This window comes from Bos grunniens, chromosome 7 (genome assembly GCF_055505025.1).
Source record: "Bos grunniens cultivar Pamir isolate PY7600 chromosome 7, Bosgru_T2T1.0, whole genome shotgun sequence".
NCBI lineage: Eukaryota > Metazoa > Chordata > Mammalia > Artiodactyla > Bovidae > Bos > Bos grunniens.
The window spans coordinates 39,872,375-39,898,777 of NC_141171.1; the positions used below are offsets into that span (position 1 = coordinate 39,872,375).

The 26,403-nt window shown below is 42.9% G+C and overlaps 1 protein-coding gene and 1 pseudogene across 6 annotated transcripts in view; one reads left to right on the plus strand and one right to left on the minus strand.

Annotated features, from left to right (window-relative positions):
* PROP1 (PROP paired-like homeobox 1) overlaps window positions 1-7,643 on the plus strand; it is a 30,672-nt gene extending 23,029 nt beyond the window's left edge. Inside the window, exons 1-4 of one of the 6 annotated variants that reach the window (XM_086411119.1) lie at window positions 3,870-4,112; window positions 5,283-5,515; window positions 6,500-6,858; window positions 7,541-7,643. In XM_086411119.1, the coding sequence (XP_086267245.1) occupies window positions 4,004-4,112; window positions 5,283-5,515; window positions 6,500-6,838 (681 nt within the window). In that variant the 5' untranslated portion in view covers window positions 3,870-4,003 and the 3' untranslated portion in view covers window positions 6,839-6,858; window positions 7,541-7,643. Of the gene's footprint in view, window positions 1-3,869; window positions 4,113-5,282; window positions 5,658-6,499 lie in introns of those variants that run through there. The other 5 variants (XM_086411123.1, XM_086411118.1, XM_086411120.1 and 2 more) reach the window with 5 other exon arrangements.
* A 5,087-nt stretch (window positions 7,644-12,730) lies between these two features.
* On the minus strand, window positions 12,731-14,119 carry LOC147369123 (elongation factor 1-alpha 1 pseudogene; annotated as a pseudogene).
* Between the last annotated feature and the right edge of the window lie 12,284 nt (window positions 14,120-26,403).

Below are 26,403 nucleotides of genomic sequence, written 5' to 3' on the forward strand. Positions count from 1 at the left end.
ACCATAATCACAGAAAACAGTCAATCTAATCACACTGGGACCACAGCTTTGTCTAACTCAATGAAATTAAGCCACGCCTGTGGGGCCACCCAAGACGGGCTGGTCATGGTGGAGAGGTCTGACAGAATGTGGTCCACTGGAGAAGGGAATGGCAAACCATTTCAGTATTCTTGCCTTGAGAACCCCATGAACTGTATGAAAAGGCAAAATGATAGGATCCTGAAAGAGGAACTCCCCAGGCCAGTAGGGGCCCAATATGCTACTGGAGATCAGTGGAGAAATAACTCCAGAAAGAATGAAGGGATGGAGCCAAAGCAAAAAGAATACCCAGCTGTATATGTGACTGGTGATAGAAGCAAGGTCTGATGCTGTAAAGAGCAATATTGCATAGGAACCTGGAATGTCAGGTCCATGAATCAAGGCAAATTGGAAATGGTCAAACAAGAGATGGCAAGAGTGAACGTCGACATTCTAGGAATCAGCAAACTCAAATGGACTGGAATGGGTGAATTTAAGTCAGATGATCATTATATCTACTACTGTGGGCAGGAATCCCTTAGAAGAAATGGAGTAGCCATCATGGTCAACAAAAGAGTCCGAAATGCAGTACTTGGATGCAAGCTCAAAAACAACAGAATGATCTCCATTCGTTTCCAAGACAAACCATTCAGTATCACAGTAATCCAAGTCTATGCCCCAACCAGTAACGCTGAAGAAGCTGAAGTTGAACGGTTCTATGAAGACCTACAAGACCTTTTAGAACTAACACCCAAAAAAGATGTCCTCTTCATTATAGGAGACTGGAATGCAAAAGTAGGAAGTCAAAAAACACCTGGAGTAACAGGCAAATTTGGCCTTGGAATACGGAATGAAGCACGGCCAAGACTAAGAGAGTTTTGCCAAGAAAATGCATTGGTCATAACAAACACCCTCTTCCAACAAGGCAAGAGAAGACTCTACACATGGACATCACCAGATGGTCAACACCAAAATCAGATTGATTATATTCTTTGCAGCCAAAGGTGGAGAAGCTCAATACAGTCAGCAAAAACAAGACCAGGAGCTGACTGTAGCTCAGATCATGAACTCCTTATTGCCAAATTCAGACTGAAATTGAAGAAAGTAGGGAAAACCACTAGACCATTCAGGTATGACCTAAATCAAATCCCTTATGATTATACAGTGGAAGTGAGAAATAGATTTAAGGGACTAGATCTGATAGAGTGCCTGATGAACTATGGACAAAGGTTTGTGACATTGTACAAGAGACAGGGATCAAGACCATCCCCATGGAAAAGAAATGCAAAAAAGAAAAATGGCTGTCTGAGGAAGCCTTACAAATAGCTGTGAAAAGAGGAGAAGTGAAAAGCAAAGGAAAAAAGGAAAGATATAAGCATCTGAATGCAGAGTTCCAAAGAATAGCAAGAAGAGATAAGAAAGCCTTCCTCAGCAATCAATGCAAAGAAATAGAGGAAAACAACAGAATGGGAAAGACTAGAGATCTCTTCAAGAAAATTAGAGATACCAAGGAAACATTTCATGCAAAGATGGGCTCGATAAAGGACAGAAATGGTGTGGACCTAACAGAAGCAGAAGATATTAAGAAGAGGTGGCAGGAATACACAGAAGAACTGTACAAAAAAGATCTTCACTACCCAGATAATCACGATGGTGTGATCACTCACCTAGAGCCAGACATCCTGGAATGTGAAGTCAAGTGGGCCTTAGAAAGCATCACTACGAACAAAGCTAGTGGAGGTGATGGAATTCCAGTCCAGCTATTTCAAATCCTGAAGATGATGCTGTGAAAGTGCTGCACTCAATATGCCAGCAAATTTGGAAAACTCAGCAGTGGCCACAGGACTGGAAAAGGTCAGTTTTCATTCCAATCCCAAAGAAAGGCAATGCCAAAGAATGCTCAAGTTACCACAAAATTGCACTCATCTCACACACTTGTAAAGTAATGCTCAAAATTCTCCAAGCCAAGCTTCTGCAATACATGAACTGTGAACTTCCAGATGTTCAAGCTGGTTTTAGAAAAGGCAGAGGAACCAGAGACCAAATTGCCAACATCCACTGGATCATCGAAAAAGCAAGAGAGTTCCAGAAAAACATCTATTTCTGCTTTATTGACTGTGCCAAAGCCTTTGACTGTGTGGATCACAATAAACTGTGGAAAATTCTGAAAGAGATAGGAATACCAGACCACCTGACCTGCCTCTTGAGGAATCTGTATGCAGGTCAGGAAGCAAGAGTTAGAACTGGACATGGAACAACAGACTGGTTCCAAATAGGAAAAGGAGTACGTCAAGGCTGTATATTGTCACCCTACTTATTTGATTTATATGCAGAGTACATCATGAGAAACGCTGGGCTGGAAGAAGCACAAGCTGAAATCAAGATTGCCGGAAGAAATATCAATAACCTCAGATATGCAGATGACATCACCCTTATGACAGAAAGTGAAGAGGAACTAAAAAGCCTCTTGATGAAGGTGAAAGTGGAGAGTGAAAAGTTGACTTAAAGCTCAACATTCAGAAAACTAAGATCATGGCATCTGGTCCCATCACTTCATGGGAAATAAATGGGGAAACAGTTGAAACAGTGTCAGACTTTATATTTTTGGGCTCCAAAATCACTACAGATGGTGACTGCAGCCATGAAATTAAAAGACGCTTACTCCTTGGAAGAAAAGTTATGACCAGCCTAGACAGCATATTGAAAAGCAGAGACATTACTTTGCCAACAAAGGTTCGTCTAGTCAAGGCTATGGTTTTTCCAGTGGTCATGTATGGTTGTGAGAGTTGGCCTGTGAAGAAAGCTGAGCGCCAAAGAATTGATGCTTTTGAACTGTGGTGTTGGAGAAGACTCTTGAGAGTCCCTTGGACTGCAAGGAGATCCAACCAGTCCATTCTGAAGGAGATCAGCCCTGGGATTTCTTTGGAAGGAATGATGCTAAAGCTGAAACTCCAGTACTTTGTCCACCTCATGCGAAGAGTTGACTCATTGGACAAGACTCTGATGCTGGGAGGGATTGGGGGCAGGAGGAGAAGGGGATGACAGAGGATGAGATGGCTGGATGGCATCACTGACTCGATGGACGTGTGTCTGAGTGAACTCCGGGAGTTGGTGATGGACAAGGAGGCCTGGCGTGCTGCGATTCATGGGGTCGCAAAGAATCGGACAGGAATGAGTGACTGAACTGAGCTGAGGAGGGATCAGAATGTACTTGCATGTTTTAGCTTTTTAGTTTTCTAGAAAGAAGTCTTTGGGAATCACCTGCATAATGAGATACCAGGCAGGCCCTACTCCTGGCCCCCATTTGTACCCCCTCTCCCTTCTCATGATGGGGTTCTGAGGAGGGGTCTCAGGCATAATGCATTTTCTCCTCCTTCCCCTGTCTGCTCCCAGGAGGGGATTTAAAAGAACAAAAGAATTTGGCCTTCTGGGAATATGAGCTCTTGGCCCCAGTCCCTGGACCCTCCAACAGAGCACCTTCTCTCATCCGGCTTGTGATCCTCCCTTGATGATGGGGGCTCTGGTGACCAGGCAGTGATTGGATGGGCCCACAGGGGTGAGGAGGAGGTCACTCCTCCAAGGCTCAGGGAGAATAGAGGTAGTGTGGGATTGCAAACTGGGAAAGTAGGCAGCTGAGAGCAAAGGGAGAGAACGGCAACCCAGAGAGAAGGGGTAGGGAGAGAAAAATGGAGACTAAAACAGAGGAAAAAGAGTGAGGGCAAGACAGCCAGAAGGAGAGCATACTTAAGCGAGAGAATGGAAAATTAGAAACAAAAGTTAGAAAAAAGGAGAGAGGGAGGAAGACAGAGATATCTATCTATATCTATATTTATATTTACCTAGGGAGAGAGATTCAGAGAGGTATAAATAGAGGGAGAACAATCAAGATACCAGGCATAGAGGGGAACAGAAACTTAGAAAGACTGATCCAAAATCAGAGACTTAGGACACGGGACTGGACTGTCTTTGGTCTCTTTAGTGAGCCATGGACACAGAAGGGAGCAGTGAGCAGGGTAAGCAAACGAAGGAGCAAGTTTGCAGCAGCCTGTGGCCCGAGGGCTACCCAGCCGCTGAGACTGTGACCTCCTCAGTGGGTGAGTGAATCTTTGGGTGGTGTTCCTGAGGAAGCAGCCGGTGTGTGGGCACCATGGGGCAACTGTTTGCCATGAGAAAGATGAAGAGGAGAAATAGAAAACCAGAATCCTAGAATGTTAAAAATAAGGGAACCTTAGAAGGCACGGGGTGGTACAACTTGTCTGCTTTACAGAGTCGGGTCACTGAGGCCCTGCCCTGAGGAGGGGGCAGAGTCAGAGCTGAAATCTGTCTCCTCACTCCTGACCTCAGAGTTCACCAACTGCATAGCCTTCTCTGAGGAAGAGAGCTGGAGGGACCAGAGCTTTGGATCTGAGTAGAGTAAGGGGCCGAGGTGGACACTGAGCACCAGGTGGGGACACCTCCTGGGTCCCCATGGGGATGGGATCTTCACTCCAGACGTGTTTTTTTCTGTGTGAGCCTTCCAGGTGTTTCCTTTTGCTCCTGTTCTCTCTTCCCTGACTGGCTCTCAGACTAATTAGTGTGGGGGCTTAGTAAGCCTGGAGGGAGAAGAGGCAAGCCTTTCCCACGAGCTCAGGTTCCTGCAGCCTGGTGGCCGGGCCAGGACTGGGATAGGGGAGAAGATGAAATGCATGCATGGGGAGGGTGCATCTGAGCAGAAGAGGGAGTGATGTTCCATCTTCCCAAGTGAAGGGTATAGGATGGGAACAATATAAAGTTTTAAGTTGCATATGAGCCATGAGAGCAGGGAGCAAGTAATAGGGGTCTTAGAGACCTGGGCAATTTGTTACCGTGTCAGAGTGAACATAAGGTACATAGGGTAAGATCAGGAAGGTGGTATGTATGCTTAGAGAGGTGGAAGGCTGTTGAGGAGCATGCCTTACATGGGGACCCATCTGGGGGAATGTAATAGGTAGTGGGCATATGGGTGCAGAAGTGAGACAGAAAGAGCGTGAATGCCCAGGACAAATGAATCTGAGGTGTGGACCTCATCTGGAGATGGCAGCCTGAGTTAGGGGACTGAGAAGCAAAGTGGAGCCAAGGCTGAGCTAGATTCAGCTGGTTCTGAAAGCTGAAGAATTTCTGGCTGAGGCAGAGTGTATGAGCAACACATTGGGCCCGAGTAGACTCTGGGGATTCCAGCATATGTGGTCTGGGATGGATGGATGGGTCTCTGAGGCAGCAACCTCTCCCTCCCCTCTTCTCCTCAGATATGAACACTCAGCCCTATCGGAACCTCTCTGGTGTAAGAGTGGGGAGACCAAAGCTTTCCCTGCAAGGAGTACAGAGGGGTCGGCCACACTCCCGGCGCCGTCACCGCACCACCTTCAGTCCAGCGCAGTTGGAACAGCTGGAGTCAGCTTTTGGGAGGAACCAGTACCCTGACATTTGGGCACGAGAAAGTCTCGCTCAGGACACAGGCCTCAGTGAGGCCAGAATCCAGGTGATGGCCCAGAATTCCGTGCCTCCACCCCCCAGGAAGAAATGCAGATTCAGTGCCTGGGAACTACTGGGGCATAAATTCTCAGGGCATTATAACCCTAACCCAAACCTTCACCAGAACAGAGTCTTATCCAACAGTCAAGGTAACCTCATCTGTACCAGGAATGTCACTTGAGTTTAACCCTGACACTAACCTAATCTAACTTAAATTCCAACATCAACCCCCAGTATCGACCCCCAACCTTAATAGTGATCTGAACCACAGAATTTCAGGCCTAACTATTTCTACACATATGTAACCTTGTCTCTAACCATGGCCTTGAAACTTGATCAGCCTGATACACCCTTATTTCTAACCATATCTTGTGTGTGTGTGTGTGTGTGTTAGTTGCTCAGCTGTATCTGACTCTTTGCAATCCCATGGACTGTAGCCCATCCATGGAATTCTCCAGGTAAGAATACTGGAGTGGGTTGCCATTTCCTTCTCCAGGGGATCTTCTTGACCCAAAGATTGAACCCAGGTCTTCTGCAATGCAGGCAGATCCTTTACCATCTGAGCCACGAGGGAAACCATATCTTAGGAATCTTAATCTTAGAATAAACTATACTCTAAAGCCAATCTGGTCTATGACAATTAAACTCATCCATAGTCTTAAACTCTAATAACCCTAGAGGAAGTTTCCCATTCTCTGGGGAAGGGAAATGTCATTTTGTCATGTTTATCTCTTTCCTGTTGGAAGTTGACATTTATTACTCACCTAAAATTGAAGCAGGGCAAATTTAGACATGGACTGGAGGAATGGTGTGGTCTTACTTTGTCACTGGGCCTGGCTCAGTTATGCCTTTTGCAAGAGCTTTGCCTCCTCTAGGGATGTGGGGGAATTTTATGCCCTGTACCTTCAGTCTTCCAGGAGAGAGTATGCATGTGATAATGCCACCTATTTGAGAGAGAGGCTCTGATGTGGCTCTTCTTCCCCCTCTTCAGGTCTGGTTCCAGAACCGCAGAGCTAAGCAGAGGAAGCAAGAGCGGTCACTGCTCCAGCCACTGGCCCACCTGTCTCCTGCCACCTTCTCTGGTTTCTTGCCTGAGCCCCCTTCTTGTCCCTACTCGTACCCAACACCACCTCCCCCAATGACCTGCTTCCCTCACCCCTACAACCACGCTCTTCCATCTCAGCCCTCCACAGGTAGTTCCTTTGCTCGACCCTACCAGTCTGAAGACTGGTACCCCAACTTGCACCCAACCCCTGCTGGTCATCTGGCCTGCCCTCCACCCCCACCCATGCTTCCCCTCAGCCTTGAGCCACCAAAGTCCTGGAACTAAAGTAAACAAGTACTGATAAGGTAATTTCCCAGTCTGTGACCCTCACAAAACAGAGAAAACTGGGTGATTTCCTTTCCTTCTAAGGGTGAAGTAAAAATATGGTGAGGGGTAGCACAGAAATTGGGAATGTAGAAATGGGAGATTATGATGAAGTCTCACTGAGGTGACTGAGTAAATTTAAGGAGGTGAAACTACTGGAAGATGTAGGGGAAAAACCCCAGTGTAGGTGACTGGTGGAAGGGTGGAATTGAGGGAAGCAATGGTTGCTGCTGATGAATGGAAATGGTTGTAGGGTATAGAACTTTGTGGGTTTCATTCATTGAGATCACAGCTGAGAACCTTTATCCCTGTTGTTTCTAGCTGATTTCAGTCAGGCATTTGATGTGTAAGTCTACTTATACATTCCTTCCCCATCACCACCACCCAAATCTGTCATTAACTTTTGTTCATTCTATTCTGAAAATCCTGGAGAAGGGAAGGGCAACCCACTTCAGTATTCTTGCCTGGAGAAGCCCATTGATAGAGGAGCCTCGTGGGCTACAGTCCATGGGGTTGCAAAGAGTCAGACATGACTGAAGGGACTTAGCAAGCACACATTCTGAAAATAGCTCCTGAATTTATTCCTCTCCTTTCTATTCCAGCAGACACTTTGCTTTTACTGGCCCACATTTTCTAATTAATCCTCCTTCTTGGTTCCCTTAGGTCCAGTCTTTCCCACTTCCAACAGGCCGTGCATGTCTGATAACATAAGAATAGCTGTCCAATGTGTTATAAACAATAAATAAATAATAACTGATAAAACACATACTCAGCCTGTAAGAATCTTCAATGTTACTTTCAACCTAACTTTTAAGTCAACTGCATGTGGTTTTGTTATTGAGCAAAGGCTCCTGTGGCACAGAAAGCCAAACTCTGACGGTGAATGTTTACAGCACAGTAAGGTTTTATCGCAGGGCTCCAAGCAAGGGAATGGGAGGCAAGTCAGATCCACTCCCACTTGGTCTTTGAGTTGGGGGTGTTTTTAAAGGAGAAGAACAAATAAGTTGAGATTAATCATCATCTTGTGACATTTCTGTGACATCTCTTAATCATAGTTGTGGAAATAAGAATATCTCTAGTTTATGATTCTCTAGTCAGGTGGTCCATGCCTGGGGCTTCTGTGAGCTTATCCTACTCTGGAGAAACAAACCTGAGTTTGTGTGTTAATAGTAATACCTACAGCAGCAATTTTAGTTGTCTGATTCTGATTGATTAGTGTTCGTTTGACACAGGATTGAGGTCAGAATAAAAGTGAATACAGTTTTGAATAGAGAGATTAATCACAAACTCACAAAAAGGAACTCAGTTTTAGAGAGGCTCAGTTTCAGAGAAGGAACAGTTTGATTAAGGGAAAACTTTTCCATTTGCAAACCATGAGTCTTGTGGCTCATAAGAGGTCATTCCCGGTGAAGTACCTCAGTCTGAGCTCTCCCAACAGAAACATGGTGTGGTATAGTTTGTGATGTCATTTATATACCTTATTGCTTATAAGGTACTTATTTTACTCATAACTTATTTAAATGTAGGCCTACCTCACTTACTGGTAGGTCCATAGGAGAATTCTGAGTAAACAAGCCTCTAGGGATTTTGTTTACAGTTTTTTATATGTATTGATATTACATAAAAAATGTCAAAACCTCTGTGAGGGACAATTCCATTTCCATGTAATTATCCCCTTGGGCCAGACTGCCTTCCAGAAAGATAATACTGGTTTGCATGCCTCTCAAAATATCAGTATCAGTATCAAAAATGATTGACATTGATCATTTTGGAAAATGTATTCCCTGAGAGTGATGTTTCCTTGCTGGTTAGTTTTTTCAGTTTTCATTAATCAATTGCTAGTGAAAGTTGAAGATAGTTTCATGTTTATTGACAATTTACTTTTTTTTCTCTTCTGCCTTGCTTCTCTGAGTTATTTGTATAATTGGGTATTGATCTAGTCATCTTTTATTAGTGTTTCAGGAACCACAGGTGAGAGATCGCCCCTTCTTTTTTCTGGATTCACCCATATTTTCCTCATTATCTGGATCAAAATATTATGCCTTGAATCATCTTAAATTTATTTTAGTTTGTGCAGTAAAATAGTCATCTAATTTCCCCTCAATCAGCTAACTGGTTTTTCCCAAAATAATTTATTTAACAGTTTAACACTGGTTTGTAAAAACATTTCCCCACATACTAAGTTCTCATATGGGACAGTTGTAGATGCCTAATTCTTTCCCACCAAGTAGCTTCTCTATTCTGGTATCAGTTACATAGAGTCTTAATTATCAAACATTGTAAGGATTATTGATATCTCTAAAATGTTAAATTTCCTTATTCAAATACAAGGTGACTCTGGTCATTTTTTTCCAGCCTTTTCTTATGTTCCTCAGGAAACTTCTGGATATTTTTTCATAAAACAAATCTTTTTATTTACTTATTTATTTTTAACTGAAGGATAATTGCTTTAAAATGTTGTGTTGGGCTCTGCCAGACATCAACGTGAACCAGCCATAGGTATGCATATGTTCCTTTCCTCTTAAACCTCCCTCCCACCTCCTACCCCACCACACCCCTCTAGTTTGTCACAGACACAGATTGATCTCCCTGTGTTATACAGCAACTTCCCATCACCTATCTATTTTACGTATGGTAATTTATATATTTCAAAGCTAGTCTCTCAATTTGTCCCACTCTCTTTCCCTATCTGTGTCCGTAAGTCTGTTCTCTATGTCTGAGTCTCTATTCTTGCCCTGCAAATAGTTTCATCAGTACCATTTTTCTGGATTCCATATATGATAAAAACATCTTAATAGGAGTTTTATAACTTACAAAAGTTAAGTATGCTGGTTGTAACAGTCAACTCAAAAGATTTATATATATATATATATATGACATATATTATATATGTGAATATATATTACCTTGAATATATATTTATATATATTAACTGGATTAATCACAAAACTTCATGTTAAGCAAACTCAACTCAACATGAGATAAACAACATAAGTAGTGTGTATCTGTCCAAAATTTAATTTACTCATAGAAAAATATATAGGTATGCACACACTAATTTTTTCCTTTTTAAAAATAAAAATGAGATCCTACCATAAGTGGATATAGACATAAAAACATCTTTCAAGTGGATCACATAGATTTTACTGTTTTCATTCCATTAACTGGCAGTTTTATGAGCCACTTAACCATTCACCTGTCATTTGAGACTCACAGTTGATTTGATACTTTGTTTTGTTTTACCACCACAAATGTCACTGCAGTTGTCTTATTAAAAGATAATTCTCAGAAAAAGGTAAAATCATGACTTTCATAGATATGAAAATTTTATTTAACTCATTGTTAATAAGGCAAAGAATGATAAAGATGTGCATCCCCACCCCCATGGAAACATGGATACAATTAAGTATTTGTCCAGCCTGACTGTTGCTGGCTTTTCATGACTTTAAAATAAATTGTGATCAAATAATAGTAAAAAAAAAAAAAAAGAATGATAAAGATGTCAAAGCCAATTCATAGGACAAAGAACAAACATATTTATAGATAAGAAATAGTGAAATCAATGTGTAAATGGAGGCAAAATTGTCTCCTGGTTGAGGAGGGAAGTCAACTGACCCTCTAGGGAATGGGATTTATGCATATGTCTATAAGACAACATTCAAAAAACTAAGATCATAGCACCTGGTCCCATTACTTCATGGAAAATAAATGGGGAAACAATGGAAACAGTGACAGACTTTATTTTCTTGGACTCCAAAATCACCGCAGATTGTGACTGCAGCCATGAAATTAAAAGATGCTTGCTCCTTGGAAGAAGAGCATACCAAAAAGCAGAGACCTTACTTTACTGACAAAGGTCCATCTGGTCAAAGCTATGGTTTTTTCCAGTGGTCATGTATGGATGTGAGAGTTGGACTATAAAGAAAGCTGAGCGCCGAAGAACTGATGCTTTTGAACTGTGATGTTGGAGAAGACTCTTGAGAGTCCCTTGGAGATCCACCCAGTCCATCCTAAAGGAAATCAGTCCTGAATATTCATTGGAAGGACTGATGCTGAAGCTGAAAGTCCAATACTTTGGCCACCTGATGCAAAGAACTGACTCATTTGAAAAGACCCTGATGCTGGGAAAGATTGAAGGTGGGAGGTTAAGGGGCTGACAGAGGATGAGATAGTTGGATGGCATCACTGACTTGATGGACATGAGTTTGAGCAAGCTCCGGGAATTGATGGTGGACAGAGAAGCCTGGTGTGCTGCAGTCCATGGGGTCACAGGGTCAGACACGACTGAGCAACTGAACTGAACTGAACTGAAGGTTTTAAAATCTATTCTTGGTTCTATACTCCAGAGTTGGTTCTCTCGGTAGCTTTCCAGGATCATACAAGCATTGGCATATACCTGGGGTCCCCCCTCACCTTTCGCCTCCTGCTGATTGTGAAATGAAATATTTTTGTGAAATGAAATATTTTTGTGAAATGAAATATTTTCTGCTATACCAATAAACAAGCCATGCCACAGCCATCAGGGATTCCAGACTTCCAAATGTAAACTTCTGAGCCCAGGTGAAACAATACCAGCTGACAGCCATCAGCCAGGGCTGAGGACCTGGGGTAGAGTGTGAGAAAGCACAGGAGGCAGCCAACTGCCACATCCACTATCCCTTATGGTAAATGAGGAATTAAGGATGGGAACAGTCAAAAAGCAGGCTTTGGTTCCAGATAGCTGACATACATATGAAAGAAATGATTTCAGTAAGCCTGGACACTTTCATCTTCCCATACATTGTTCAGTCGTTTAGTTGTGTCCAACTCTTTGCGACTGCAGCACGCCAGGCTTCTCTGTCCTTCACCATCTTCCGGAGCTTACTCAAACTCACATCCATTGAATTGGTGATGCCATCCAAACATCTCATCCTCTGTCGTCCCCTTATCCACCCGCCCTCAATCTTTCCCAGCATCAGGGTCTTTCCTAATAAGTCGGCACTTTGCATCATGTAGCCAAAGTATTGGAGCTTCAGCTTCAGCATCAGAGTGCTAAATTCCTTAACACGAGAGATCTGGTTTTGTTAATGAGTCCAAGTTTGCTCTGCTTGCCCCAGGATATACCAATAAATCCAAGGGACAAGATGTTGAGATAAAGAAGGCACTTTATTCTGGGAACTGGTTGACTGAGAAGATGGCAGGCTAGTGGCTCAAAATTAAGCTCAAAAAACCCATCTTGTTGGGGCCTGGATGCCAGGTTCTTTTATGGATCGGAGATACAGGAGGTGAGAAAACAAAGTAAAGACCATTCAGTTCTTGCAAGTATCTTCTACAGCTGCAGCCTCAGAAGGGGGATGTGTTAGTTTCACTTCCTTCGTTGGTGGGCTGAGTTGAACAGGCATGCTCAGTTGCGTCTGACTCTTTGAGACCCCATGGACTGCAGCCTGCCAGACTCCTCTGTCCATGGGATTTTCCAGGCAAGAATACTGGAGTGGGTTGCCATTTCCTTCTCCAGGGGATCTTCCCAACCCAGGGACTGAACCCATATCTCCTGTGTCTCCTGCATTGGCAGGTGGATTTTTCTTTTTTCTCATTAAACTTTTTTTTTAATGGGTCTCAAATTCTGTGACATATTTTTGGTCAAGTTGTTTTCTTTAGAAAGTACTGATTTTAAAAACCAATAACTTAACTTAAATTGCCACACACAAAACATACGGTCCACAAAACATTCTCCTTTCCTTCTGAAGGACAATGCATTGTTGTAATTAACCAGTCTTTTACTATTAAACTTAAATGGCCAATTGAGACGAACAGTTATAAGACTGTTCTTTCACCATTGATTAAGACTGGGGTGGCAGGTATTGGGGATAATACTCATTTAACCTTCTGAGCTTTCTGGACAGACTTGGTGACTTTGCCAGCTCCACCTACCTTCTTGTCCACTGCTTTGATGACACCCACAGCGACCATCTCTCATGTCAAGCACAGCAAAACAGCCCTTGAGAGGATAGTTAGAGAAGGTCTTGACACACATGGGCTTTCCAGGAACCATATCAACAATGGCAGCAATACCAGATTTCAAGAATTTAGGGCCATCTTCCAGCTTTTTCCCAGAGTGACGATCAATCTTCTCCTTCAGCTCAGCAAACTTGCAAGCAATGTGAGCTGGGTGACAATCCAGCACAGGTGCATGTCCAGCACTGATTTGGCCTGGATGGTTCAAAACAATCACCTGAGCTGTGAAGCCAGCTGCTTCCACTGGTGGGTCCTTTTTCCTGTCACCAGCCACATTGTCACGACGAACATCTTTGACAGACTCGTTCTTGACATTGAAGCCCACATTGTCCCCAGGAAGGGCTTCACTCAGTGCTTCATGGTGCATTTCTACAGACTTCACTTCAGTAGTTACACTGACTGGAGCATAGGTGACCACTACGCCAGGTTTGAGAACACCAGTCTCCATTCGACCCACAGGGACAGTACCAATACCACCAATTTTATAGACATCCTGGAGAGGCAAACGCAAGGGTTTGTCAGTTGGGTGAGTTGGTGGCAGGATGCAATCCAGAGCTTCAAGCAGGGTGCTTCCACTGTCATTGCTGTCCTTACAGGTAAATTTCCATCCCTTGAACCACGGCGTGTTAGCACTTGGCTGCAGCATGTTATCACCATTCCAGCCAGAAATTGGCACAAATGTTATTGTGTCAGAGTTGTAGCCAATTTTCTTAATGTAGGTGCTGACTTCCTTAACAATTTCTTTGTATCTCTTCTGGCTCCGTGGAATCCATTTTATTAACTCCAACAATTAGTTGTTTCACACCCAGGGTGTAAGCCAGAAGGGCATGCTCACGGGTCTGCTCATTCTTGGAGATGCTGGCTTCAAATTCACCAACACCAGCAGCAACAATCAGGACAGCACAGTCAGCCTGGGATGTGCCTGTAATCATGTTTTTGATGAAGTCTCTGTGTCCTGGGGCATCAAAGATGGTAACATGGTACTTGCCAGTCTCAAATTTCCACAGGGAGTATCAGTGGTGATACCACTCTCATGCTCAGCTTACAGTTTCTCCAAGACCCAGGCATACTTGAAGAACCCTTTCCCAACTCAGCAGCCTCCTTCTCGAATGTTTCAATTGTTCTCTTGTCGATCCAGCCACATTTGTAGATCAGATGGCCAGTCGTGGTAGACTTCCCTGAATCTACTTGTCCAATGACAATCATATTGATGTGGGTCTTTTCCTTTCCCATTTTCTCTTAGGTTTAATGGTGGTTTTTACAACACCTGTGTCCTGGTGGCAAACCCATTGCGAAAAAGCTGGTAGGTGGATTCTTTACCACAGAGTCACCTCAGAGGCCCCAGGTAGGCAGGGTCAGGCTATCTCCCTGAGGCAGGCCATTTTGTATGCCTATAATAACAAAAGCAACAAGATAAGGGATAAAATCACAGAAGCAAATCCAGGATGAATTCAAAACCTTTCCTGGTTATAGTTTTTCTTAATTAATCTTTTAATATTCAGATTACCTGCCCCTTGTTGCAAACTTCTATATAACCTGGCTCCTTTCCTCCCACCATACCCACCCTCCCCTCCGCAACCGCCCCCAACAGAGAAACAGTTCTCTCCAGGTCACCTGAGTTGCTGTGTCTTGGGCTTGAAGTCCTCAGGATTCCCACTGAATAAACCTCTCAACTTTTCGGCCCCTTATATTTTTTCAGTGGACAGGGTGAGCTGGCAGACTGATGGTCAAGTTCTCTGCTCTTCACCCCTGCCTTCCCTAGGCCTCTCAGCCTCCTGCCCACTGCCCCACCCACTAACCCACTACAAGAGAGAGAAGAGGAGCCAGGGAAGGAAGGCAGAGGGTATTTCTGCACCACTGACCCCCTCCACCCTCAGCCTCTCTGAGTACAGAGACTGAACTGAGGGGCTGAGGCTGGCTAGGTTAACAAGGCATCTCAGTGTCCCTGCTGGTCTTAGAAAGCCCAGGAGGCAAGACAAGGCATACCTCAACTCTTCACATTCCTCTGTCCTTCCTTCCTGGGAAGACTGTAATCTTCCTGGCAGAAGATTGCAATCTTTGCCCCAGTTAGGGTTAAAAAAAATAGAAAAGAAAAGGAACAAAAACTGTTTTTCAAGCAGCAACATCCCCTCCCTTATCCCCATCAACCAAAGGGGAAAAGAAGCCAGTTGAGGGTAAAGACATCATGAATTTGTCTTTTCATTGGGAAATCTAAATTCCTGGCTTTTCAGGAAGATTCATTCCTAGCAGGCTTCAAATACAAGTTCAGAAAGCCAAATGACATGAGCCTGAAATGGGCTTCCCAGCTGGTGCTAGTGGAAAAAAAAAAAAAAAAACCCGCCTGCCAATGCAGGAGACATAAGAGACTTGGGTTCTGTCCCTGGGTGGGGAAGATCCCCTGGAGGAGGGCATGGTAACCCACTCCAGTACTCTTGCATGGAGAATCCCATGGACAGAGGAGCCTGGCAAGGTATAGTCAACAAGGTTGCAAAGAGCTGGACATGACTAAAGCCACTTGGCACACAGCATAGAGGTAGAGGGTAGGAGCTCTGGGGTAGCGAAGCAGAGCTCAGGGCTCCTGGTGATGAAGCCAATTAGGGTGCTCCAGTTCACTACTGAAGACTGCTGGACTGGACCATGGAGCTCATGGGATACTCTAAGAGGGCTGGGAAGCGCAGTCCCAGAGAGCCTTCTGGTCTGGACTGGGAACGTGTGGGCCGAGCATGGTGATGTAATAAAGCAACCAGGTCTAAGAAAGCAGAGGAGTTAAAGCGTTCAGCTTATGTGAGAAATTATCCAGATTGGCTGGACCCTACAGGGGGCCTCCCTCCCAGACACCTGGGGACTTCAGTGTTGGGCCACTTCTAGCTCTATCAGCCTCAGCTCTCTGGGAGAGCTCAAGCAATGTGTTTCTAAGTGCTCCAGACACTTCTTGGTCCCAAGATCTAGCTTGGCTGTCTGCCCAATGCAAACGATACCAGATGCCTTCAGGTTGCAGGACCAGGTCTCCAAGTTCTGAGCTTGTAGACTTAAGGGTCTTGAGAAGTCCCTCCCTGCACATCTTCAGTTTTTCCTCCAAACCTAGGGGTTCTGGTTCCCAAGATTGGGAAGAGAACATGTGAAGACCCCATCCACTGCCTGCCTGGCATCTCTTGTTGTTTACTCTGGTGTCTCTTTTCTTGTTCAATTACTCAGTCATGTCTGACTCTTTGCCACCCCATGGATTGAAGCATGCCAGTGTTCCCTGTCCTTCACCATCTCCTGGAGTTTGTTCAAACCTATCTACTGAGTTACTAATGCCATCCAACCATCTCATCCTCTGTCATCCCCTTCTCCTTCTGCCTTCAGTCTTTCCCAGCATCAAGGTCTTTTCCAGTGAGTCAGCTCTCACCAGATGGGCAAAGTATTAGAGCTTCAGCTTCAGCATCAGTCCTTCCAATGCATATTCAGGATTGATTTCCTTTAGGATTAACGGGTTTGATCTCCTTGCAGTCCAAGGGACTCTCAAGAGTCTTCTCCAGCACCACAGTTTGAAGGCATCAATTCTTTGACACTCAGCCTATAAAAAAGGTCCAGCTCTCACATCTGTACACGACTACTGGAAAAACCATAGCTTTGACTAAATGGACCTTTGTCAGCAAAGTAATGTCTCTGCTTTTTAATACACTGTCTAGGTTTGTCATTGCTTTTCTTCCAAGGAGCAAGAGTCTTTCAATTTCATGGCTAAAATTGTTGCAGGGAGGAAGCCAGTTCTGGCTCTGTTGCAAACTGTTCCTTTGACTTGCTTTTCATCGCTCTTGTTACTATAATCATACTCAGTGGCTTGTCTGGAGGACTCTACTTTTCTGCTTGACTGTAAAGTAAAATGCCTTTGTTCAGCTCATGGAGAGATAGTTTGTCCCTGCCCACCTGGGAACAGGAGAGATTAATATACCCCTTCCAAAGGCTGGCCATTCTCTTAGAGATGTTTTGGAAGACTGAAGACCCTTTCACTTTACTTCCCCACTGCCTCTTCCTCTCTCTTCTGCCTTTTGACTTTAATTCCTCATTGCTGCTTTCTCTCTGGCATAAAAGAACCTGGCATCCAGACCCGATAAGATGGTTATTTTGAGGCACTAACCTGCCATCTTCTCAGTCTGCTAGCTTCCTGATTAAAGTCATTTTCCTTGCCTCAACACCTCGTCTCTTTGATTCACTGGCCTGTGTTGCTGTGAGTAGAGTGAGCCTGGATTCAACAACATAGTCACCATTCACAGTGATTTTGGGGCCCAAGAAATAAAGTCTGTTACTGTTGCCATTCTTTCCCCATCTATTTGTCTTGAAATGATGGGACTGGATGCCATGATCTTCGTTTTCTGAATGTTGAGTTTCAAGCCAGCTTTTTCACTCTCCTCTTTCACCTTCATCAAGAGTCTCTTTAGTTCCTCTTTGCTTTCTGCCATAAGAGTGGTGTCATCTGCATATCAGAGGTTATTGATATTTCTCCCAGCAGTCTTGATTCCAGCTTGTGCTGTCTCTACCTAGACACACTCTCCTGTATGAGAGACTTCTCCAGTTCACTCACATTCCTAGACTGCACATCTAGGTGCAGTCTCCACCATCCACCAGTGCAAACAGCGTACTCTTTCATTCAACGTCTCCGTCTTTTGGCTCCGCTGCACTTCAGAGGATAACATCTAGGAATAGCTCTTGCAGACTCAGGAAGCAAGATCAGTGCCATTCGGGTAGGGAATCATGGTACAGGGGACCTAGGTATGAGATCTAAGGGAGAAGGAGCCAGGGATCAAGATGACAAGCACCATGGACCCCAAGAGCTTCTCACCTAGTAGAGACAGGAGCAGTTGGATGAGGACCAAAGAGGGCCCTCAAAGCATTGGGTCCAGAGTAGGGGTCCCCATGCCAGGCTCTAAGACTGTACTGGGTGGATTTTCCACACAGGGGCTCCTCCTAGCCAAATCTTCCCACTATTTGTCAGGTTTGTTTTCTTCCATCAAATCTCCTGTAATTAAAATGCTCACTCTTTTCTACACTAGAAACAAAAGCTGAACCCAAAGTCCAGGTAACAAGAGCAGCTCTAAGACTCTATCTCTTTTGAATTTTGTCAGTTAGCTTAAGGATTTTCCAAATTCCTTCTTCAGAAATTGTTGCTGGCCAAAATCTTGACCTTCTCTGCCTACTGAAGCTGAATGAAAAAATATGGAGACAAAGTTTGGAGGAAACAGAAAGGTGGTTTTAATTCTCAGCTGGCAGAGAGGGGAACACAGTAGGCTCTTGCCTCAAGAACTGTGGCTCCCTACCCCCGCCTTCATGAGGAGTCTAAGGGCTTATATAAGGCAAGAGCTTGCAGTAGGGAGTCTGTGATGGGGAATAAAGGTGATAGGATCTTGATTTCTTCCTCTTGCATTGTTTCAAAGACAGTCATAAACTGGCATCAGTAACCGAGTAATTGAGTGTGGCCATTTGGTAGCTTTGAGGCCTTATTTCTGATATGTAACTACAAGGGGAAGGGTGTTGTAAACACCAGATAGGGGATGTATTTAGCATAGAGCACCCCACTCCAGTACTCTTGCCTGGAAAATCCCATGGACGGAGGAGCCTGGTAGGCTGCAGTCCATGGGGTCGCTGGGAGTCGGACACGACTGAGCGACTTCACTTTCACTTTTCACTTTCATGCATTGGAGGAGGAAATGGCAACCCACTCCAGTGTTCTTGTCTGGAGAATCCCAGGGACCGGGGAGCCTGGTGGGCTGCCGTCTATGGGGTCACACAGAATCGGACATGACTGACGTGACTTAGTAGCAGCAAAGGGAAAAATGTGAATTGTAGCTCCTGCAGAGTTAAGGGGCAGAAAAGCAAGCTTAGTTACAGACTTTCAGAGTTAGGAGTAGGTAAGTAAAAATCTAGGAATGTTCAGGCATGCTTACCATTCTCTTTATCTTCTTTGTTCTCAGGAAAGGGAAAAACTCCCTCCTCTTTTTCCCTTTTCACTGCAGCAAATCCCCCGCTGTCAGTGTACTCCCTCCATATCAATGGAGGAAGGGAACTGGGTGCTGTTCTTACCTGGCTGAGGACAAAACTTCAGTTTTTCTTTGTTTGACAATCACCAGCTGTTCATCCCAGTGGCCCATCTATCTCCTACTTCAAGTATTCCTTGAGAGACGTGAACCCCAAGAAATTTTAATTGAGGTTATGAAGGACAGATGGACAGTCTTCTGCTCGTAGACTCTACTTAGTTAGGGTCACAGAGCTTTCACCTTGTTTTATTAAGGAGCCCCAGGGTGACTTTTGTGGTTATTCCTGCAGGATCTGTTCAGAGGAATAACTGTAATCTTTTGGGGGCATGGGTTTTCTTTCTGCATCATAATTATCTTGATGTAAATCTGTTGTCATCTGAGGGAGATAAAACTTAACAGATATTTTTTTTTAAAAAAAACAGAGATTATAAATCAGTAAAAGAGTTATTGTAACTAGAGGTCAAAGAGAGAATAAGAACCAAGTTATGTTTGGTGACAATTTTGATTGTGGTCCAGGCAGGGTCAGTGCTTGGGTCATCCTCTCCAAAGGAATGGACTAGAAGTAATTAAATGAATGGCAACCTGAACATTAATAGACAAAATAGAAAAAGTTAAACCTAAGATTTAAGCCTGAATCTTAATTTAGGTTTAACACTTGGAGGAGACTTGTAGCCAGGTAGCCAGTTATCTAGGTTTGTCTAAGTAGGTCTTAACCCTTAATGTGGCTATTGGTCATTATGCATTTTTTCCCCAACATATGATCCAGAGCAATTTCATTGTCAAAATATATAACAGTTACAAGAAAAGACCTTTAGAAAATAAGGTTGTATTCAATAGAAACTCTTCAAGCCAGGAGGGAATGGCAAGACATACTTAAAGTGATGAAAGAAAACAACCTACAGCCCAGATTATTGTACCCAGCAAGGATCTCATTCAAATATGAAGGAGAAATCAAAAGCTTCTCAGACAAGCAAAAGCTGAGAGAATTCAGCACCACCAAACCAGCTCTCCAACAAATACTAAACGATATTCTCTAGACAGGTAACACAAAAATGGTGTATAAACTCGAACCCAAAACAATAAAGTAAATGGCAACGGGATCATACTTATTAGTAATTACCTTAAACATAAATGGGTTGAATGCCCCAACCAAAAGACAAAGACTGGCTGAATGGATACAAAAACAAGACCCCTACATATGTTGTCTACAAGAGACCCACCTCAAAACAGGGGACACATACAGACTGAAAGTGAAGGGCTGGAAAAAGATTTTCCATGCAAATTGGGACCAAAAGAAAGCAGGAGTCACAATACTCGTATCAGATAAATTAGACTTTAAAACAAAGGCTGTGAAAAGAGACAAAGAAGGTCACTACATAATGATCAAAGGATCAATCCAAGAAGAAGATATAACAATTATAAATATATATCCACCCAACATGGGAGCACCGCAGTATGTAAGACAAATCCTAACAAGTATGAAAGGAGAAATTAACAATAACACAATAATAGTGGGAGACTTTAATACCCCACTCACACTTATGGATAGATCAACTAAACAGAAAATTAACAAGGAAAAAAAAAAATGTATCTATAAAGTTCACTAAAGCAAAGAAAAAAAAGAAAAAGAAAATAAGGTTGTAGTCACCTGCTGATGGCAGATTTTGTTTTTAGAATGTCTGATGGCATCTTAAGTCTGACACAGCTCAGAAAACTCAATACAAGTTTTGAGTTTTCAATACAAGTCTGAAATCACACCATAGTGTCACCTATTTATTTTCACAGCTACTGTATTTTGACTTTAATTGTAGTTTTTCCTTAATAGCCAAAGCAACTGTCCCTGTCAACAATGTTAGCGTTTCTCTAGGTATGAGAAGATGCAAGAATCAGGGCTCATAAAAATCTCCTGAAAGTGTCTAGTTATCTGAAGACCTCTTCAGGCAGTTTTTCCAGAGCACAGAGTGCCACATTCCTAGTTTCCACCATGAATTCCTTTCAGGGAGTGTTGAATGTGAGCAGCTTCAGTGGCCATGATTTAAACTTTGTAAAGATATTGGCAAGTGCCAATTTCTAATTGGCAGAGCCCCTTCAAGGTCATGAATCTGACCTTGGTTTGGGGGCATTACATGACCATTTTGTCCCATGGTGCCAGAAATGGTCATTCCCAGGTCTTGTGAAGATTAAATGACAGGCCATTCAATGTGCTGTTACTAGACTAGGCCATAAAAGAGTATTCAAAATTCTTTGGACTACTTGTACTTACTGGTCTCTTGTGGTCCAGGAAGATATTCCCTTTTGTTGTTTCTTCTCATATCTAGAGTTACATTGTTACAATCATTGATCTCATATGAATTGTATACTATCATTTTATCAGTGGCCCAGTCACACACTTGGTAACCTAAGGGGCAACACTTTATGAAACAGGCAATATACGAAACAATGTAGCTAGCAGTAATAGTAAAGTCATAAGTAAGAACTTAAGAACTTCCATTAGGTGTAGCCCAGTATATGCCAGTATATACCTAAGTTATCTGACTCAGTTTGTTCTATACCAATTCTTATTTCTTAGGGAAACTGTATATTGGTATTGTCCATAAGGCACCCACACTATTTTCTAGTGTTTAGTTCAGTTAGTTCAGTTGCTCAGTCGTGTCCGACTCTTTGCGACCCCATGAATTGCAGCACACCAGGCCTCCCTGTCCATCACCAACTCCCAGAGTTCACTCAGACTCACTTCCATCGAGTCAGTGATGCCATCCAGCTATCTCATCCTCTGTCGTCCCCTTCTCCTCCTGCCCCCAATCCCTCCCTGCATCAGAGTCTTTTCCAATGAGTCAGCTCTTCGCATGAGGTGGCCAAAGTACTGGAGTTTCAGCTTCAGCATCATTCCTTCCAAAGAAATCCCAGGGCTGATCTTCAGAATGGACTGGTTGGATCTCCTTGCAGTCCAAGGGACTCTCAAGAGTCTTCTCCAACACCACAGTTCAAAAGCATCAATTCTTCGGCGCTCAGCTTTCTTCACAGTCCAACTCTCACATCCATACATGACCACTGGAAAAACCATAGCCTTGACTAGACGGACCTTTGTTGGCAAAGTAATGTCTCTGCTTTTTAATATGCTATCTAGATTGGTCATAACTTTCCTTCCAAGGAGTAAGCGTCTTTTAATTTCATGGCTGCAGTCACCATCTGCAGTGATTTTGGAGCCCCCCAGAATAAAGTCTGACATTGTTTCCACTCTTTCCCATGAAGTGATGAAACAAGATGCCATGATCTTCATTTTCTGAAGGTTGAGCTTTAAGCCAACTTTTTCACTCTCCTCTTTCACTTTCATCAAGAGGCTTTTTAATTCCATGTCCAGTTCTAACTGTTGCTTCCTGACCTGCATACAAATTTCTCAAGAGGAAGGTCAGGTGGTCTGGTATTCCCATCTCTTTCAGAATTTCCCACAGTTTATTGTGATCCACACAGTCAAGGGCTTTGGCATAGTCAATAAAGCAGAAATAGATGTTTTTCTGGAACTCTCTTGCTTTTTCCATGATCCAGCGGATGTTGGCAATTTGGTCTCTGGTTCCTCTGCCTTTTCTAAAACCAGCTTGAACATCTGGAAGTTCACGGTTCATGTATTGCTGAAGCCTGGCTTGGAGAATTTTGAGCATTACTTAACTAGTGTGTGAGATGAGTGCAATTGTGTGGTAATTTGAGCATTCTTTGGCATTGCCTTTGTTTGGGATTGGAATGAAAATGGGCCTTTTCCAGTCCTGTGGCCACTGCTGAGTTTTCCAAATTTGCTGGCATATTGAGTGCAGCACTTTCACAGCATCATCTTTCAGGATTTGGAATAGCTCAACTGGAATTCCATAACCTCCACTAGTTTGTTCGTAGTGATGCTTGCTAAGGCCAACTTGACTTCACATTCCAGGATGTCTGGCTCTAGGTCAGTGATCACACCATCGTGATTATCTTGGTCGTGAAGATCTTTTTTGTACAGTTCTTCTGTGTATTCTTGCCACCTCTTCTTAATATCTTCTGCTTCTGTTAGGTCCACACCATTTCTGTCCTTTATCGAGCCCATCTTTGCATGAAATGTTCCCTTGGTATCTCTAATTTTCTTGAAGAGATCTCTAGTCTTTCCCATTCTGTTATTTTCCTCTCTTTCTTTACATTGATCACTGAGGAAGGCTTTCTTATCTCTCCTTGCTATTCTTTGGAACTCTGCATTCAAATGGGTATATCTTTCCTTTTCTCCTTTGCTTTTTGGTTCCCGTCTTTTCACAGCTATTTGTAAGGCTTCCTTAGACAGCCATCTTGCTTTTTTGCATTTCTTTTTCTTGAAGATGGTCTTGATTCCTGTCTCCTGTACAATGTCATGAACCTACATCCATAGTTCATCAGGCACTCTATCAGATCTAGTCCCTTAAATCCATTTCTCACATCCACTGTATAGTCATAAGGGATTTAGTGGTTTTCTCCACTTTCTTCAATTTCAGTCTGAATTTGGCAATAAGGAGTTCATGATCCCAGCCACAGTCAGCTCCCGGTCTTATTTTTGCTGACTGCATACAGCTTCTCCATCTTTGGCTGCAAAGAATATAATCAATCTGATTTCAGTGTCGACCATCTGGTGATGTCCATGTGTAGAGAATTAATCAATGACCATCTTTAGATTCCAGGAATAAATCTCATTTGGTTATTTTTCACAATCCATTTAATGTGCTGCTGCATTCAGCTAGCTAGTATGTGCTGAAGATATTTCTATTATTACTCATGAGTATATCCATCTATTGTTTTATTTTTTTATATTGTTTTCTTCTGGCTTTGGTAGAAGAGTAATACTGGCCTCATGTAATGAGTTAGAGAGAGTCCCTTCTCTTCAATTTTTGAGAAGCATTTGAGAATCATGATTATTAACTAATTTTTTTGTTTAGTAGAATGCAACAGTGGCACAAGGCTGTTCTTTATTGGAATTTTTGGATTACTGATTCAATCGTCTTACTAATTATAGGTCTATTCAGATTTTCTATTTCTTCTTGATTCAGTCTTGGATGGAATATTTTAAGAATTTGTTCCTTTTGTCTGGATTATCTAATCTGCTGATGTGCGATTGTATGTAGTGTTCTCTTTGAATTCTTTGTTTCTATTATTTCAGCAGTAATGCTCACAATATTCATTTCTTATTTTGAGTAGTTGAATCTTCTGTCTTTTTTCTTAGCAATGTATTTAAAGTTTTGTCATTCTTGTGGATCTTTGCAAAGAACCGTTTGTTGATTTTTTTTTTTTTTTTTTTTAAGAATTAAAAGAAAACCCTGGGACGGCGCCCCGGCCGCGCAGGCCCCCGCCGCGTCTCGGGGCGCCCGCCTCCCGCCGAGCTGCTCGCCCGCCGCCCCGGCCTCCCGGCCTCCGTCTCGCCCGGCCCTCCGCCCGTTTGTTGATTTTTTATATTGTTTTTCTCTCCTCTATTTTATTTATCTCCTAGTCAAGGCTATGGTTTTTCCAGTGGTCATGTATGGATGTGAGAGTTGGACTGTGAAGAAAGCTGAGTGCTGAAGAATTGATGCTTTTGAGCTGTGGTATTGGAGAAGACTCTTGACAGTCCCTTGGACTGCAAGGAGATCCAACCAGTCCATCCAAATGGAGATCAGTCCTGGGTGTTCATTGGAAGGACTGATGTTGAAACTGAAACTCCAATACTTTGCCCACCTCATGCCAAGAGTTGACTCATTGGAAAAGACTCTGATGCTGGGAGGGATTGGGGGCAGGAGGAGAAGGGGACAACAGAGGATAAGATGGCTGGATGGCATACCGACTCGCTGGACATGAGTTTGGGTAAACTCCGGGAGTTGGTGATGGACAGGGAGGCCTGGCGTGCTGCAATTCATGGGGTCGCAAAGAGTTGGACATGACTGAGCGACTGAACTGAACTGAACTGAATCACTACAATAAATCAAGTTAGCAGTTATTACCATACATGGTTACATTTTTTTCACATGATGAGAATTTGCAAGATTCCCTCTCCTGGCTACATTAAAGTATAAGGTACAATTATGTTAATTATAGTCCCATGTTGTACATCATATCCCCATGAATTATTCATTTTATAACTGAAATTTGTACTTTTTTGACAATATTCATCCATGTTTGCGCAATCTCTACATCCTGGCTCAGGCGACAATCTGTTCTGTAACTCCATATGCTTGGGGTTTTTGTTTTTTTTTTCCATTTGACCAAATAGTGAGATCATATAGTACATATCTTTTTCTCTCTGACATATTTCACTTGTTTAATGCCCTAAAATTCACCCATTTTGTTGTAAGTGGTAAGATATTCATTCTTTCTCATGGCTGAATGATATTCAGTTTCTTTATCTTTTTAGTTCCACATAAATTTTAGAATTATTTGTTCTAGTTCTGTGAATGTCATGAGCATTTTGATAAGGATTGAAAGACTTTATATTATTAAAGTGTCAAAAAACCTAAAGAATATCTAGATATAATGCAATCCCTATCAAAGTATCCAGTATGTTTTTCACAGAACTAGGGAAAATAATCTTAAAATTCATATAGAATCACAAAAGAATGAATTGATGAAGCAATCCTGAGAAAAAAGAATAAAGCTGGGGTTATCACCCTTCCTGACTAGACTACAACAAAGCTACAGAAATCTAAAAGCATGGTACTGACCCAACAAATCTGATACATATCAGTGGAACAGAATAAAGAGTCCAGAAATAAACCAACACATCTATACTCAATTAAAGACAAAGGAGATAATAAAATACAATTTTTTCAACAAATGGTGCTGGGAAAACGGGACAGTGACATGTAAAAATATAAGATTAAAATATTCCCTCAAACCATATACAAAAACAAACTCATAATAGCTTAAAGTTCTAAAGGTAAGACCACACACACACACACACACACACATACACAACACTAGAAGAGAACATAAGCATAATATTCTTTGACATCAGTTCAGTTCAGTTCAGTTGCTCAGTCATGTCCGACTCTTTGCAACCCCATGGACTGCAGCACTCCAGGCCTCCCTGTCCATCACCAACTCCCAGAGTTTACCCAAACTCATGTCCATTGAGTTGGTGATGCCATCTCATCCTCAGTCGTTCCCTTCTCCTACTACCTTCAATCTTTCCCAGCATCAGGGTCTTTTCAAATGAGTCAGTTCTTTGCATCAGGTGGCCAAAGTATCAGAGCTTCAACTTCAACATCAGTCCTTTCAATGAACACTCAGGACTGATCTCCTTTAGGATGGACTGGTTGGATCTCCTTGCAGTCCAAGGGACTCTCAAGAGTCTTCTCCAGCACTACAGTTCAAAATCATCAGTTCTTTGGTGCTCAGCTTTCATTATAGTCCAACTCTCATATCCATACATGATTACTGGAAAAACCATAGCCTTGATTAGACGGACCTTTGCAAAGTAATGTCTCTACTTTCCTTTGAAGATCTTCCTTCTAATGCTTAAAAAATGAAAAAAACAAAAATTAATAACTAGGGCCTAAA